The sequence below is a fragment of the Drosophila takahashii genome, chromosome 2L (assembly GCF_030179915.1).
Source record: "Drosophila takahashii strain IR98-3 E-12201 chromosome 2L, DtakHiC1v2, whole genome shotgun sequence".
Lineage (NCBI taxonomy): Eukaryota > Metazoa > Arthropoda > Insecta > Diptera > Drosophilidae > Drosophila > Drosophila takahashii.
The window spans coordinates 13,803,633-13,821,065 of record NC_091678.1 but is presented as its reverse complement, the minus strand read 5'-3'; the positions used below and the strand labels follow the sequence as shown (position 1 = coordinate 13,821,065).

General features: G+C 36.7%; 3 protein-coding genes across 3 annotated transcripts in view; 2 read left to right on the top strand and 1 right to left on the bottom strand.

Moving 5' to 3' along the window:
- The first annotated feature begins 12 nt into the window (after window positions 1–12).
- Window positions 13–1,402, top strand: Flad2 (Flavin adenine dinucleotide synthetase 2). The gene has a single exon (XM_017147086.3). The coding sequence runs from the start codon at window positions 91–93 to the stop codon at window positions 847–849; it is 759 nt and encodes a 252-aa protein (XP_017002575.2). The 5' UTR covers window positions 13–90; the 3' UTR covers window positions 850–1,402.
- Window positions 1,403–2,381, bottom strand: LOC108061062 (uncharacterized). The gene is made up of 2 exons (XM_017147073.3): window positions 2,085–2,381; window positions 1,403–2,020 (listed from the first exon to the last, which is right to left on the bottom strand). Exons 1-2 carry the CDS (start codon window positions 2,189–2,191, stop codon window positions 1,480–1,482), a joined length of 648 nt encoding a protein of 215 aa, XP_017002562.2. The 5' UTR covers window positions 2,192–2,381; the 3' UTR covers window positions 1,403–1,479.
- Window positions 2,382–8,607: 6,226 nt separating this feature from the next.
- LOC108058208 (uncharacterized) overlaps window positions 8,608–17,433 on the top strand; it is a 58,577-nt gene continuing 49,751 nt past the window's right edge. Inside the window, exons 1-2 of the mRNA XM_044395115.2 lie at window positions 8,608–9,061; window positions 13,288–13,588. Coding sequence (XP_044251050.1) covers window positions 8,689–8,922 — 234 coding nt within the window. The 5' untranslated portion in view covers window positions 8,608–8,688 and the 3' untranslated portion in view covers window positions 8,923–9,061; window positions 13,288–13,588. The remainder of the gene's footprint in view (window positions 9,062–13,287; window positions 13,589–17,433) is intronic.

The window sequence follows — 17,433 nt, the reverse complement described above, 5'->3', positions numbered from 1 at the left end:
AGTTATGCAATGATAATGCTTTCATTTATTTTAAAACCCAAATGAAATTTCGTGTGGCATATAATACGCCGATAAAGAGAAGATTCTGTTATGCTTGTTAAAATGAAATTGCCGCCTCGAGTTTGGCAAAGAGTGTGGTATAATCAGCTAGAAACTCGTCGCTTGCATGTTCCACCAGTTGAAGTGAAAAGTCTGAATGACCAATTGAGGGAAAAACTTAAGCACTCTGGAGAGTTGATAAAACGCGCAATGACTCTGTATAAGCCAAACGAAATTATGCTGTGCTTCAATGGCGGCAAGGATTGCACGGTCTTGCTGGATATTTTGGCAAAAGTGAAGCCTCCATCGATGCCACTGGGAGCGGTATACGTTAGCTGCCCAGATCCTTTCGAGGAACTGGAAAAGTTTGTCGACGATTGTGCTCAGCGGTATGGACTACAATTGCGGCGCTTCGAGGGAGACCTCAGGATGGCCTTCGAACGGCTTTTGGCCGAGAATCCCCAGGTGCAGGCAATGTTTCTCGGCTGTCGACGCAGCGATCCTGGGGGTTTGAATCTAGGTGAGATGCTACCCAGCGACAATGGATGGCCACCGATGATGCGAATCTTCCCGCTGCTCGATTGGAGCTACCACGACATTTGGAGATATATAAGGGTTAATGATCTGCCCTATTGCTGCCTCTACGATCAGGGATACACATCGCTAGGGGATCGCAGATCAACGCATGTGAATCCCAGTCTGATGGTTTACGACGAGAAGCTGGACAAGATGACCTACCGGGCGGCCTACGAATTGGAGGACAGCCGCCTGGAACGGGCCAACAGGGATGAGCATGAGTCCAAGCAATAATCATTCGCCAAAGTTCAGGTCAAGCTCAATGTTTTTTGCTCTGCTCTTGACTTTATTTTGCCCCCCTTTTTTCTGAACCCAACAAGCAACAAAGTGGAGCAGCAAGTGTCAGCTAACTGGGCCGACAATTCTTTGTCAAGACCCCATTTCAGTTGTCTACATTTCGCTTATCAAACAGTTTTTTTTAAAAGTTCTACAAACAGGCCTAGCACTTTATAAAAGTTTTAATTTTTGTATAAGAGAAAATATGGTGAAAGTTTCAGGAATTAGGTGAATTTGGCGAAAGCTATTTGCAACAAAAGCTCAGGAACCCTTTTAATTTAAATTACATGATAATAATAGAGTTTTACTTTAAATCAATTTTTTTCTTTTATAAAGTGCTTTTTTCATATTTTAAAATTTGAGTAATTAATTTATAAAAATTTATTAATCCGCAGTTGCACATTTTCAAAATAATCTGAAATTACCAGTTTCTTTTAGTTAAAAAGATATATTTATAAATAAGATGTATGATTTACATTACATTTACAAATTAAAATTTGCTGCGACATTTAGTTTTAAATATTTAAATTAATAAATTAAAATATTTGAATTTATATTTTAGCTTTTTGGAGGTACAACTTTTAGTGGTCACTTAAGCCCCTTTATAAAATAGACCATGTTGCTTTCCGATTGCCGTTGACTTTTGCTTGTTGGTGGTAATTTTGTAGTGCTGGTGCCCTCATCTCCGACGAGGAGCAGCCGATGATTGTGCCTCGGGCATCCCTGCTTCCTCGGCACCTTTTCCTCTTTCTCAATTTCGTTGCCATGAGGCTCGAACTCCTGCGATGACTCTGCCTGCGGTGTGTAGGCCAAAAGATCACGATAAACTTTCCACAGACTCTGATCCTCGGAACGGTCCAGCCAGTTGAGCAGATCCTGAATGGTCTTATCATGACGATGGGCAACCTGCGAATCGAAGGGCGGATGCTTCCGGGTGGCGAACTGTGCCCGGTAGCCCGTTTTGTTGGTTTTCGGTGTGAGGCTGACACGAAACCACTGCTGATCCTGGGGATCCTCACCCAGAAGGGCGTATTCAAAGTCCGGAGCTACAGACGATGTGTCCGCTTGCAAACCCAGTTGATTGGTGGTGCTCACTACGCTGTTATTGGCCTCCGTTAAGGGACCTTGTCTAGTGAAAAAACCAATATTAATATATTTATAATATTAAATAGGTTACATATAGAAATAATTACCCCAACTGTGAGTATCTGGTCAACTCGGTCGGTATGGCCATTCCACAGCTGGCCAACATAAAAGATATTATTATTCCCATATACGGTTTGTTCCACATTTCGCCCATTTTCGCTGAGTGCTGCTAAGTTTCTGACTTCGCTGGGTTATATAGTGCATCGATAGTTTATACTTTCGCTTTGTCATTTTTCCCGGTTGCTGGGGCTTCGTGTTCGGCGTAGAAATAGTCTTGTAAATGTAGCTTTATTAATTTCGATTTGACAAACGGAACTTCTCAGATAGCTAATGCTCGCGATATTCTGTCACGTATCTGGTTTGAGTTACAGTTTCTCAAAAGCTAGTACTACTAGAATGAACCATTCTCATATACGTTCATAAGAGTAAAACGCTTTAGCAATTAACAAAATAAATTTTTTTTATTAGAAACTTTACTTAATTTATGGGTAAGCGTATAGCTTTTTTTAAATTTTTCAAGGCAGCACATGTATTTTTAAACACAGTTGACATTAGAAATCGCTTCTAAGTTCACAAGATTTCAGCTTTTTGCTAATTGTAACTTTTCTGCAATATTAATTATGAAATAAAAAAGCTTTTCCTTCGCCATTTGTGGCTAATATGAATATTTGTTGGCCTTTTGAATTTGTTTGGGGAAATGCCACTTGGCCAAGTCACTTCCGGTGCGCTCTTTCCGTTTCCGCTTCGCTCTCGCAACAGCTGTGACGGCATTGCCAGCATGGACGAATGTTATTATCAGTGAAATTGGCGACCTTTCCAATGTGGGTAAACTCTGAAGGATGTTAATCAACAAGGCTACTTTCACTTTAGCACCCACTATTCTCCACCTCCCCTTTCCGGCAGTGAGCGTGCGCCTCAGAGAAAACTTTCTGCAGGTATTTCTCCAGCTCTCTCGCTCTCTCTCTTTTTTCTCTTCTAACAGCAGCTGAGACAGCACAGCTGTTTGGCATTTTGCGCGCGCACTTTCCTAAAACAAAACGAAACGCATATCACACATACGCGCCGTGGTACGGCGAAGGCAACTCTCCTTGGGTTCGACGGGACTCGCCATCGTTTCGCACACTCAGTAGACAATCTTTCCTCATTTCGTTAACACACCAACAGCACCTTCAAGCAAAAACCAAAAAATATACAGAAGAATTTCCCCAAAGCAACAAACAGCAACAGTAGCAAAATTAAATACCCAAAATATAAAGCGAACAGATAAATGTAAATATATATTAATCATTTCCGAAACCAAAAATACGAAAATACCAGTTTTAAAGAGCTTGAATAGTGTGTGTCGCCGATTAAAATATATAAATCTGTTAAACATATTCAATCAAACCACATTTAATTAAATTGAATGTCAACGTGCGTGTCTAGTGCAAAAAACCTAAATCACTCGTCTTGTTGTTGTGGCCGTCGTCGCCTGTAACTTAAAACGAAAGTATGTAAAAAAATGTATCTCTTATCAGGCAGCTTCGTTTATGCGTGGCACTTTAATGGCAAACAGCCAGAAATTGCCCGATAAAGTGCGGCCAACTCGCTTGCCTTCAACCAATTTATCCACTTTTTTCCTTTCTGTATCCTGTTTTATTTGAGCTATTCCTTGAATAAGTTGGCCACTTATCATTGGGCCGTAGTTTGTGTGCAGAGTAATTGCTGTGCTCGGTATCTGATAACAATCACTTATTCCCATTGAAAGGCAATCGTTATTATAATTGATGGGTTGCTGCCAACATCAACTGATGTCAGAGGGGGAAATTGTGAAAATTGACAAGACCCTGAGTTGGCTAAATGGTGGTAGCAATTTAATTTTTTTACTCTATATTAATTGTATTTATTCAATCGTTTTTAGTGAGTAAAAAAATAGTCTTTAACTAGTAACTAGTCTCTTTAGAGAGGCTCTCTGTTACTTAAACCCAAAGTTTTAACAATTTAGTTTACTTGAAGTTTCTATTCTTTTCTTCAGCTTTATCTATTATTTTTAATTTAATTAAATGTGTTTGCCCCATGTTCGTTGGTTGGCTGCTTTGTTTATTCGTTGCCTGCGTGTTCAAGTGGCGTGTAAAGTAATTTACCAAACCCGCAAACTTTTCGTGGCCGCTTAATTTTTAGCGCAAAACAAATAAGCAATTGCCAAAGGCAAAAGGCAGAAACGAAAAACTGCGGACCGAAAGTCCTTCAGATTGCGATGAACGCTGAACTGAACGGAGTAGAGTTTCAGCCAGGTTAGTTAAGCGAAAGAAAAAGTTTCGGCCTGCCCATTACTTTCACTTTTTCAGCTGTTCTCATGCCATTCGCCACTGCAATATTTTTGCCGTTGTCTAAGCCAACTTGGGGCTTCACCTTAGGTGTGTCTACAGCATGTACTTCTATTTACGTATATATTTATATACCTATAGGTATTCGTGTGCTCGTGTGGTAGTGCGCGAACTCGTCCTTCAATTATTCTGCCGTTAGATTTTCCTCATCAAATGCTTTTCAAGCGTTTTAAGAACCTTGTATTTAACTTCCAACTTTTAAATCTTCAAGTAACTTGTGCTAACTCTAATTTCATGTAAAACGGGGGCCATAGAGATTGCCGATTCAGTTTCATAAAATTTTGTCGCAGTCAAATTTATTCGGCTTTGTCTTTTTTTCAGCTGTTCCTTAAGATTAGAAAAGTCCTTCCAAAAATGTGAATTTTTAAACATCAATAAATAATATAAAAAATAATGTAGAGCCCTCCCAATTAAAAATATGTCAAATTGTGTAAACTATAAAAATATGCGATATCCTGCTCTGGCAAGTAAAGATTTTTACGTTACTGCAATATAATTACGCTATTTGCAATATAATTTTAAATTTTTTATTTCCTCTTTATAAATTTTACAATTGATTTTTTTTTAAATTAAAATATTTTGGCACAATTATTATTATTACTGTTGCTATGCGTAGCAACTTCTACAATAGTGCGAATTTCTTTTGACAGGTTTTGTATTATCAAAAACATATTTTTTGACTGAGAGTAACTTTGATTTATAAATTAATCTTATAAAGAAAATTCTTGGATTAATAAGACTTTATTTTCAAATACTTACGTTCGTAAATATTGGCTAAAAGATAAAAAATCCGTTAGAGTTTATTGTTTTATTTTGCTTTTTACTGGCGGCCATTTTGTGAGTGTGGGTTGTGGCTATGTGTGCGTTGGCAGGAGCAAAAAGGTTGCTTTCGTGTGAGGTGAACTGTGGTAACTATAAAAAACCCGTTCTACTCGGTTTGGAGTCGTAAATTGTTGATGTTGCTGTTGCCATTTATCCTGCCAGTTGGTTGTTGTTCTTTCTGGCCAAGCAGCTGGACTTGTAATGAATATAAAACTGCCTTTTAACTGCCTCGGCTGAAATCCTACCCCTTAGTCGGTTTTTATGCATGTCCTAGAGTATTGCGAATTCCATTTCCTGAATTCTTTTATGACCTCTCCACCTAGAGGCTTTAGCTCAGGCAAATAGCTATAGTCGTTCCTCAACGAGAAACTTGTTGAGGCAAAGTCGGATCAAACAATTGAATTGAGGGGAGGGGAAAAAAAAACTACAAGATTTTGGCACGCCATAAACTTGTGTATAATTTTTGCGAATCTATTTTTCTTTCTGTGCTTTGAATAGAAAAGATTTCGACATTTCACTTTTGCGATTTTTTGCTCCAATTCCTGTTTGGCAAGTCGCGTCGCTTTCTTTCGCCAAAGCAACCAGTGTTTTGTGTGAGATAAGCAGCTTGACCGTGGGCATTGCCAGTTATAGGAAGTGGGCGTTGGGTTGGGGCCTGGATGAGCAGGACTTCCATGGCCCACCATCCCAAGGCACAAGGACGTTCGAAAGCTCCATCTTGGGTATCCAGGCGACGACACGTACCGAGGCGAATCGTGCACTGCTGGATGATAATTTCATTGAATACCCAAGTCAGCCTCGACTCTATTCCATATAGCCTCATGCACGGGTGGGAGGGGCGTATAAGGGGGCTTAGGGAGTGCTAAGTGTCGAGCTGATATGCAAAACAGCTATATGTATATTGCTCTGGTCCAAAGCGTACGAAACCGAACCACAATCTGTTTGGGTATATCGATAGAATTCAAGGACGAGACCACAAAAATTTCTATTGTGAACTGCGAATAAGTTTAAAATTAAATATTTAAGTCGAAATAAATTTGCACTGCTTAATGGGAAAATATAAACGATTTTAATGACTCATAAAGTTCAAAAAATTCTTAGTCCAAGTTTTTTTCCAGCTTATGTACTTAGCTTTCAGCATCGAAAGTTATCAAAAATATTTTAAAAACAAGACAGAACTTTATAGTCGACTGCAAGCAGTAAATTGACTACTCTCACTGTTTGCATTCCATTATTTGCTCATGATTTTTTAATGAATACTCCGATTTTAAAATTTTCTACACTTATAGGTTGGTATTAAGAAACACACCAAATCTGTACAGATATAATACAATAAATACATGAAATTAAAAAAGAATTGAAATCTTTTTAGCTAATATAAAGAAACGGGTCGATTTATTATTCTTCACTGTTTTCAAATAAAAACTCACATTTGTCAGAATCGCATTTGGTTGTAGGCCACATTTAGAGCAGTCATTCGGGCACCATTATAGACTCATTGACAGACACTAAGCTGAAAGCATCAAATTAGTCAACTTGATGGGCTGTATATCTTATGTACATATATGCCTTTCTGTATGCCAAACAAGACAATAACTTCTGGCTTTAATGAGAGTGGCCAATGCCAAAGCCAAAGGCCAACGTGAATTTGTTTCAAAGTCGTTTGGTGGGCGTGTGAGCCGCGCAAGGATGTGGCTAAGGAGTAGTAGCTCCATACATATATGTGCTCATGGGTGAGAGAATGTCGGAGTGTTTTGGCCAGGCCAACGCCTGAATGTCTCAGCTTGAAGTGAAATCTTTGAAAAAGCCTTGAAGTTGTCCGCTGCCAACTTTTCGACAAGCCAGCTCCAAAAGTTCAAGTTAAGTGCAGCGGGAAATAGCAACAGCATACAACTTACAGAATACAGCAGCAGGAGCAGCTCGAAAACATGGCCAACGACGATGACTTTGGACATACTACCATACTATATATAAGGGTACTTCCCAACTGTTGTGTTGTTGTTTAAAAACAAGCCAGGAACTGGCCAAGTTGGCAACTCTCCGTAGGCTCCTGCGCGCGCAGAATTTGGAGAGCCAGAGAGCCCAGAGAGAGTCAGCTTTCTTCCCACAGGACCTGAGGACGCAGCTGCTTGGCATCCAGTGGCAAACCCATGTCCTTTAGTATACAAAACGGCAGCAAGCGAAGCGTTTGCCACACGGCCTTACCAAAAGTGGAAGGAACAGCGACTACTGGGCCATGAAAGCAGCAACAATATCAGCGCCAAAAGTTCGCGTCAAATGAAGTGAAAAGTGAAAGTTGCTAACTTGTGCGAAAATTATTCACACAGTTTTTGCCCAGGTGGGGCCTGTCGGTCGGTCGGGCGCACGTGGCGTATGTGCGATATTTCCCAATGAGATTGAATTAAACGCGTTTGCCGTCTCCGTCTCCGTTCAGCCCGAAGGAGTCCCTTGAGCATCCTCACCCTTGGCCATAACAAATGTTTTATGCCTCGCCATACATTTCCGTAGGTTAAAAACGGGTGCGTGATTAAGTTAACTGCTTGGGAAACGGAGAAATTCAGGTTTAGTCCTTAACTTTTACGTTAAAAACTTGTTTTTGGGAATAACTATTTAGGACTTTTACAAGAAACACAGCCGAAAATAAGTAAAGAACACTTTCTCTAAACATCAATGCATAAAGGAAGGATTTATTTGAATTTTTAATTACATTTCAAGGCAAAAATGAATATGATGGGTAAAATTTACATAAAATGGTTGGTAAACAATTTTCTTTAAAATAAGATCAAGTCTAAAAATATTTATAAAAAAATGTTATTAATATAGTTCGAATATTAATTTATTGTTATTTTCACATAAAAAAAATGTGAATAAAAAATTTGTTTTGGCTCCGCATATTTTATTTATTTATTATTAATATTATTATTATATTTTTCTCCCAATTGTTCGAATTTTTAACAATATTTTAACTACGTTTTTAACTTTCTTGTTAAGCTAATATACTGGCAATATGTCTACGGTTAGCAAACAAATGTAGTTTCAAATTTTGCCCACCAAAAAAATCACAAACTTTGTGTGTCCAACCAAAGAGCCTCCTTCTGCTAACCATAGTCAATGGGTTTTTTCTTGTTGTTTTTCCTCAACGAGCCATCATTGAATTTCCTTCCCGTTTGAGTTGGTGCTTCCGTTTTATGTTTATTAACCTCTTGGATTTTTGGCCAGCAAATGTTTGATCAACTAACTTTAACTGAAGTTCTTCTTTGGTTTTTCATATATTTTATGAAAATTGCTACAGGCAAAGTTTGGGCAGCCATGAAAACCCCTGACATTGATAACAAACTGCGCGTATAAACTGCAAAGGGAAATGAGCGCACAAGGAAAAGCCATTGTGAAACTGTGAAAGTGTAATCAAATAAATTCTCTCGCCGGATAATCCGAATGGAAGAATAGAGGTCAGCCGTGGAAGATGTGCATAAAAACCTGCGACGACATCAAATTCGGTGACAATAGCGACGGAGGCCATGAAGGTGAAAAGAATAACGTCATCCTCAGTAAATCCAATTCGGGCTACGAGCACTTCCGACTTCAACTGCAGCTGCAGGCCAAGCTAAATAAGCAAAAGCACAAAGGCCGCAAATTGCCCAACTTTAAGATTCTCATGTGTTGTTGCTACTTTATCATCATAGTCTTGATGATATGAAAACACAAGCAAAAGCTACCATCCAATGAAAATTAAATTCCAACCATAAATGCTTCAATTATATAGATAAATGCAAACATACTGAAACAAAACCACAAAACGTACCAGAAATTAATGTTCGACTAAACTCACAAACAAGGTAACAAATTTCACTTGCCTACTTTTGGGTGGGTTTAGTTTTTAAGTGGATAAAATACTAAAGAGGGGTTATAGATATTATTGTTTCAGAATTCTATTAGGGGAGAGTGGGGGAATTTCGTCAGCATTTTTTCAAAGCTATTTTTTGTCCATCTTGAGACACGTTATCATATTTCTATTTTTATTGTTGAATGCGGTTAGCACCAAGCTTTAAAATGTGACATTCCCCTATTTTTTTAATTAGCTTGGTGATTTATAAAAAAATAAAATGTAAAACCAATATACTGGGGCAATCTCACCACACAGGGGGGTAAAATCACCACACAACTGGGGAAATTTCGTCACCTGAAAAATGTAGGGAGTTTAACGCCTGAAAATATGCTACACTGATCAAGCGTACCATTTTTGTTGACGTCCTATATTTGTTGCTGCTGCTGGTAGTCTGTTCGTTAGCCAGCTCGTCAAATATAAAAATATGTATTTAAAATAGGTGCGAATTTACCCTTAGCGTAGGGTGGCGAAATTTCCCCAGACCGTACTTTTTTAGAAATAATTATTTTTCTTGCGAAATTAGGCGCGAAGTTAAAAATCACTGACGCAGAAATGCACATTATAGCACTGTGTATTATATAAAAAATCGTGTATCTTATTCCTTTTGAATTGTGGCATACAGAAAAAATTTCGTCGAGAACTAAATGTAGCTTTTGAACTGTTAAAACACATTTAATATTATAGCTTAATTATCTTGGCCTTCTGTGCAAAACAAGTGCATTGGTTGTGTCTGGCCGTCTTGAAGGACTAAAACAAAAAAATTATATATTTTTACGACTTATGGATTCCGAGATATTGCAGGTGACGAAATTGCCCCTGTGACGAAATTCCCCCACTCTCCCCTACTTTAAAAAGGTTATTATACCCTTGCAGAGGGTATTATGATTTCAGTCAGAAGTTTGCAACGCAGTGAAGGAGACGTTTCCGACCCCATAAAGTATATATATTCTTGATCAGCTTCACAAGACGAGTCGATCTAGCCATGTCCGTCTGTCCGTCTGTCCGTCTGTCCGTCCGTCTGTCCGTCTGTCCGTCTGTCCGTCTGTCTGTTTCTACGCAAACTAGTCTCTCAGTTTTTGAGCTATCGGGACAAAACTTTCGCAAAAGTCTTCTTTCTATTGCAGGTAGTATATATGTCGGAGCCGACCGGATCGGACAACTATATCTTATAGCTCCCATAGGAACAATAGGAAAAAAAAAACTTTAAAAAATTCTAGCTTCGGTGTTTTTTGAAATATTACCTTCTACTTTTGGGGATGTTATTTTTTAAATATTTCTGAATTTCGAATTAATTATTTAAAAAATCGGACTACTATATCATATAGCTGCCATAGGAACGATCGGAAAATTAATGGAAAAGTAATAGGAAATAAATTCAAGCTTCTTTGGTTTTTATTGTATTATCTTCTACTCTAGGATATGACTCTTTTTTAATATTTCCGAATTTCAATTTTAATTTTATCAAAATCGGACGACTATATCATATAGCTGCCATAGGAACGATCGGAAAATTAATGGAAAAGTAATAGGAAATAAATTCTAGCTTCTTTGGTTTTTATTGTATTATCTTCTACTCTAGGATATGACTCTTTTCAAATATTTCCGAATTTCAATTTTAATTTGATCAAAATCGGACGACTATATCATATAGCTGCCATAGGAACGATCGGAAAATTAATGAGAAATATTAGAAAATTGAACATTTTTGCGATTTGTTAATTAATAGGAATGATCTGCAAGGGTATATAAGCTTCGGCTGGCCGAAGCTAGCTTCCTTTCTTGTTTTTTTTTGATCCTTCTTTAATTAAAACTCAATTGAAAACTTCAAAATATTTATTTTGTTTAAAAAAAAGTACTATCGGAATATATTATTATTGCTTAAAGTTGTATATTGTTTTGAAATGTTTAATACATAATATTACTATTATTTAAATGTTTTTAAGGCAGATTTTTCTCTTAGATTGATAATAATAGTCTAGTCTTCGGAGTAAATGGGGCTTAATTTGAAATAGAATTGAATTCTTGTCTAATAAATTGATTTTCTAAAACGGATTTATCATCAATAAGCCATAAGTTATGCGAGCTTTTGGACTTTCTAAGCCACTACGGCCTAACTAAGTAAGCAAGGTCATCTAAAAATAGTTACGGGCTATAAACTGGTCGACAAGTTGGCCTGGTCTTTAACCGCCATGTTTTCTACTTATCGAATTATATCAATTGGTGTTTTATGGACCCGTTTGGTTTATTGAAATTAGCGCTAAATTGATTTATACCACAATATGTTACCGCCGTCAATACACGAATTACGCATACGTTTTGCTCTTTGTTCGTGCCCAGGCTTTGTTTGTTTGGCTTGTCCCCGCTGATTACTCATACGACGCGTGGCACATTTCATGAAAATTGATTTTACACTGCGACAAAGCTCAAAATACACACACACACATACTAATTTTTCTACCGCATGTGTGTCGGTCTGAGTATGTGGTATTTGTTTTTGTTTTTATTCTGATTTTCAATTCACATTGCTGACCTACATTTTCCGTTTGCGTGGGTGAGGTTCTGGCACTTTTATTGTTGTTGGTTTTTGGGCCACAGGTTTCTGGAAAAATAAAAGAAATACAGCCAGGGCCCATAATTTATTCGTTTACAGTCGAGAAATTAATTAATCCAGGGAGCCGCAAATTTTTAAATATTTCCAATGAATAATTTAACGTTAGACGAGAATTTAAACGGTTCACAAATAATTCATCACGTTTGGCCCAGCAGAAAATGCAGTTGAAAAGCTTTGTAGTTTGATTCACAAATATTTACACACCATATTGCAGTCCCTTATATTATATTTGTGTGTAGAATAGGAAGTTCACATGAGAAACTGAGAAATAGTAAAAGAAAACTGAGAGAGAAACTTTATGGGTTCTATCTGAAATTTTTGTGCAATGTAGAGCCATAAACTCTTTTAACTCGCTGAACTGTAATACCACCTTAAATGATTTTCTTTTATTTTACGAACGTATTTACAGCTGAACCAACTCGTAAATGCAGGGAGTCGTTATTGCGCCGATATTGTCAGCTTTGAATTTATTTTTATATTATCGTACTTTATGGCCACCGTAAACATGCAGCTCGCTTTCTTTCGTTCGAGAGTTTTTACGCCAGTTTTAAAATCCTTGAAGGAACATGCTTAATTCTGTTTTTAATGCTAGATTTTTTATATATTTATGTAAATGGCTTTACCCACATGTCATAATATTTTCCAAAATTGGTGAACATGCCTGAAACGTGCATTAAATGCCTAAAAATGGGATCTCAATCTCGTTGTTGTACAGCTGCTCCCACAACTAAGCACAAAAAAGAACAAAATTATTAAGAAAAGGGGCGACCCTTTGTGAGCACAGAGCCACATTAACAGCAAAACAGCATGTGGAAATAACGTGAGGGGAAATTGTTTTCGTTTGGTTAGTTCTCAAGTGGTCGTATATTACGACTTCTGTTTTACCAGGCCTGAAAAGTTGCTTTAGATTTATCTACATGCTCTAAATAATTTCAAGCTAAATTTATGCAAAATACGTTTTCTTTACTTAGATTAATTTCTTTTATTTATTCCAGAATAAATATTCAGTATTTATTTCTCTTAATTTTCTCTGTGCGTAGATAGCCAAAGTACACAAAAACCATGAAATATTAGCTTTTATTTTGGAGCAAGATAAAATAGTATTTGTATTTCAGACAGATATATATTTTTGATACTTTACCACTGTGCAACACGAAACATTTTTCCGAAAAATGTACAGACAAACACATGTGAACCAATATATATTTTTTGTCATTTGTATGCGTAGCTAAACCCTTTATTATCCTTTATGTGCCTTTATACCAATTCACACAAACACACACATGCCCAGTAAGCGTATCCTGTCAAAATGTTTTCGTAGCTGGTGTCTAGCCATTGTGCAATCAAATTGTTCAGTGGGCGTTGCTTTTGGGTTAGCGCCTCTTACGCGTGCATTTACAACAAATTATACCAGGAGAATTGTTATTAATGCTCTTGGCAAGGTCACGGAATGGCTTTTTGGGAAATTAGATAAAGGGTTTTAGCAGGGGTGGATGTACGGTGTATGTGACTAAAATATTAACTCCCATATCTAATTTATGTTTCCCCTTTTTTTATACTTTCAGATCTCATGCGATTGGTGTCTATAATCTAAACCATCAGTTACTTACATACGTGTGTTACTACAAGTTAAATATATTAAAAATAGTTAAATATTTTTAAATCCAGCTTAAAGGGAAATAATAAGCTAATGTTTTTGTGTCTGTGCAAAGTGAAATTGTTTGTCCATAATCATTGAAAGGCATATGTTTAACTGCAAAGCATTCAATAATTCAAGTAACCTGTAACAAACACCAGTACTCGGAAATGAAATCGACGAATGGCTCCAGCAAATGGCATAATTTATGAAAATAATTCACACGTGAAGTGAGTACAATTGATTTATTAAACTATTTTCAATCAATATAATCTACAATGGGAATTCCAACAGTGATTTGATATAGTTAATATTTTTCCTTAATATTTTGAATAGGACTTCAAAATTAGAATTTAGTTTAACTATTAAAAAATGTAGTTTTTTCATCATTTATATTTTTAACAGGAATTCCAAATTAGAATTTAATATAATCTAATATATATATAATATAATTTATAATAGCTTCCATTATTAAAGGTTGTAAATATTTTATAAATGTATTTAATTCTATAACATGTTGGAAAACTCATTGTTTAAAATATGTAACTTGAAATAGAATTTACACTAAAAGTTATAGAAATCCTTTAGAAATGATTGAAATACGCAGTATTTTATAGTTCTATACGTATGCTCCATTGAACCCCTAGTAAATGATTCCTTAGACAAATAAAAGCTGGCAAGTTGTCGAAATTCGTTGAAAGTAGAGTTTAACCACTTTGTTCACTAGTCGTATGCGTAATGTGGATTCCAGTCATCGCGGCTCGACTGAAAATGTTTAGCAAGCACCAATATTGAATGGCAGAGTAAATTTGTGGAATATGTTGACAGACATGCGAGAATCGTCGCAGGGCTTTGGGCAAACAGAATGTTTCAAACTGAGAATCCGGGCGAGGGACCCATTTCAGTGATTGTGTGTCCTGTTTGCCTTTTCCTGCTTGCTTGTCCACTGTCAATAGCAAATGCAATTTTAAACAGGTCCTGGTAATTGTTTTATGGCCCTCGAAGGAGTCACAAAGAAATCAAACTGGCAAAAAAATAAATAAAAAACAACTCAGTCTTTAGTCGTAAGATTTATGCGAGTGCCTCGACGAACAGAACAGAGCGGGCATTATAAAGTCGTAAAGAAAGACGCTCACTTGGCCATTTTAGCTTATCAAAAAGCCAATAAATAATAAGCCAAAGAGCTCGTTGCGCGGTACATGAAAAGTAGATCAAGATTATGGGAGAAAACTTGTTTTTGTTTTACATGTCGACGGAATGCGAACGTGCTCTAGGTATATAGGATACGGTATACGGTGCTTGTGTGCTGTTGTCTACAGGACATGTTGACACTTTTTATGGCTTATTTGTTGGCAACATCAAAAATTCATCTAATTGGCAAAGTCTGCATATTTGATTCCACTAATGGAGGCCTGTCAATGTGTGGCACACAAAAGGTATTGACAGCCTGTGATTAGAACTCGAATTCCATTGATTTTTCCCATCATTTTAAACAGCTCTGCTCTTTGTTTTTCGGCGAGGTCAAGAGGTCAAGTTTTAGACCAAAATCCCATCAAACTCAATGGCATTTACACACAATTCCGTCTGTGAGTAACAAGGTCGAGGTCTGGTCTCTTTACAATTCGGAATACTCACCAAACTTGACGGACGGAGACCGAGTTTGCCTTTGTCAGAGAAGTGCGTTAATTAAGTAATTTGCCAGGTCACGCTCACCTGTCCTTAGCAGAATAGAACACACCTTTAATGACCACCCGCGACTGGGCAAAAAATCGATTTGCGTCCCTATTTCCCTTTTTCTATAGTGTACAAAATAAACGTGGTCTTCTCCTAAAATCGATGGCATTTTGGGCGCGGAATCGTTTAACAAATGTTGTAATATCATAGGTGAATATTTAATTTTGGGCTATTGGAAGTTCCAATTTGAAACCATATATAATTGTGAAAATAAATTTTGTATAAAGTAAAACAAGCACTATTTTAATAAACAGTACATAAATAATAATAAATTTATTCCACTAAACTGCCAACAGAGTTTGCTATATATTGATAATATTTATTTGATAGCATATTTGTTCCTTTATTGTTAAAATATTATAATTTTTATAATAAATAAATAAATAAATACACATTTTAAAGGTAAGATGGGTTTTAAACAGGGACCGTAAATAATCACCCTGCTTTTAAAGTTTCTTAAAGGCAAAGCGTATGTGTTTAAATGAATAGTTATTACAAATTTCAATTTGTAATACAGTTTTTAAATATTTAATCTTTGAGGTCCTAATTAAGTAGACCGAGTTACACTCTCTTACTTTTTTATGCAGTGCAAATTATACACTGCTATAGTACAAAGTTAACTTCCCCATAACAATTTGCCAGTCCAATTAATTTGCATTGGAAATTCAAAATTTGAATGAATAACAAATAGCTAGAAAAGTGGAAAAGCTTAGAGGGCCAAGGCCATTTTCTGGCTTCGGCTCATTGCATTCATTTTGGCTTTTCCTCTGCTTGTCCTTTCCCCAGGACACACCTTTTTTTACCGTGTCAGCAGACTGCATAGTTAAATACCTTTGCGTTCCCTGCTTTTCGCTTTCCACTTTCACTTTTCACCCAACAAATGGCACATTCCGCATTTTCCATGGCACATTTTCTTCTCCTCCAATTTCTAGCCGTTTATTGCATTCTTCTTGCAATTCCACCTTTCCCAAAATGTTTTGCTTTAATTAAAATTGGCTTATGAGTGAGAAGGTGACTTGCGGTTGATTTGCGGTTTTTCGGGTTTATTTCGTTGGAAGTCTCAAGCGCTTCTCGAACATAAATCAGAGGCCACAACCACACAGCGAGGACATGGAAAACGCTTACATAATTTGTTAGGCGCGTCCAAGTCGCAGCCACTAAAAGCAATTTGCTGTAAAAGTAAATACGAAATCGTATTTCATGCCATGTGCCGACAGCCGAAAGACATATGCAAATCATTACTGTAGTCCCTACTTAAGGACGTTTGGCTGTACATATCCGTGTATGCACTTAGTTGAAAATTGTGTTGGTTAGCCCAAGTTTGGTTGTATAATTTATGGCCTAAACATTATTTTTGGTAAAAGTTGTAAGTCCATAAAATAAACACTTAACTATTTTGCTACCGAAGGGGGATCTAGTTATTTGTTGTAATTCATGGGAATATTTAAAAAATTTTAAAAAAATTATTTTTGTCTGCTTTTAGACTGAAGACAATATAATTTTGGTAAAAGTTGTAAATCCGTAAAAAAAAACTTAAGGATTTAATATTGAGTAAGAAGTGATTATTTCTTTAATTTTAAAGAATGAATTTCAAATAAATATTTGATAGTGTTTCTAATTATAATATTTTTGTAGGTCCATAAAATAAATACCTAACTATTTTGCCAGCTAAGGGAGATGAATGTTTTTTTTTAATTTATAAAAAAACATTAAAAATAAATATGTTGAGTCTACTCTTTCTTTATATTTGCTTCGTGTTGTTAAAGGGAAAAAATTTGAAAAAAAAAAATGTAAAGCTGTTTTCAGACTAAGGCAATAATATATCTATATTTTCCAATTTTTTAGAACGTTTAACATTTAAAATTAAATATTTTAAGCTAAACTAAAGGCAGTAATATTTATATTTTTTAAGTTGTAAGAACGTTGCTGGTAAAGGTACCCAAAGTAAATGTAGTTGCCTAACTTTTGGCGCCCTGTTATTTGGAAAGTTTGCTTTTTTATTTAATTTTTAATGAACTGTACTTGGACGTCTATTACGATTAAAAATACTTGGGATTCGAGCTGCTTGTTTTGCTGGTGCTGTCGCTCTGCCTGCTCTGCCGCCCTTCCCTTCCTACCCCCGCCAAACTCCCCCGGTGCCAAAGGCCGGAAACGGAAGTGTGCACATTGAAGAATGGCGCAAGGCGAAGTAGACGCCAAGATCTTGAATGCGGTGAATGGGCCAAAGTAAGTAGTTGGCCTAGGGAATGTTGCCAAGTTTGAAGGCACAGGAGAGGCCACTTAAATACCTGCAAAAGTTTTTCGCGCTTCCGCCGGAAATTGCCGGGGGCGGCGAGAAAAA

Bases quoted from the DNA above. Each gene is read 5' to 3' on its own strand.
- Flad2 (XM_017147086.3), top strand. From the start codon at position 91: ATGCTTGTTAAAATGAAATTGCCGCCTCGAGTTTGGCAAAGAGTGTGG.
- LOC108061062 (XM_017147073.3), bottom strand. From the start codon at position 2,191: ATGGGCGAAATGTGGAACAAACCGTATATGGGAATAATAATATCTTTT. The intron at 2,021-2,084 runs GTAATTATTTCT...TTTTTTCACTAG, and splicing joins ACCAGATACTCACAGTTGGG to ACAAGGTCCCTTAACGGAGG.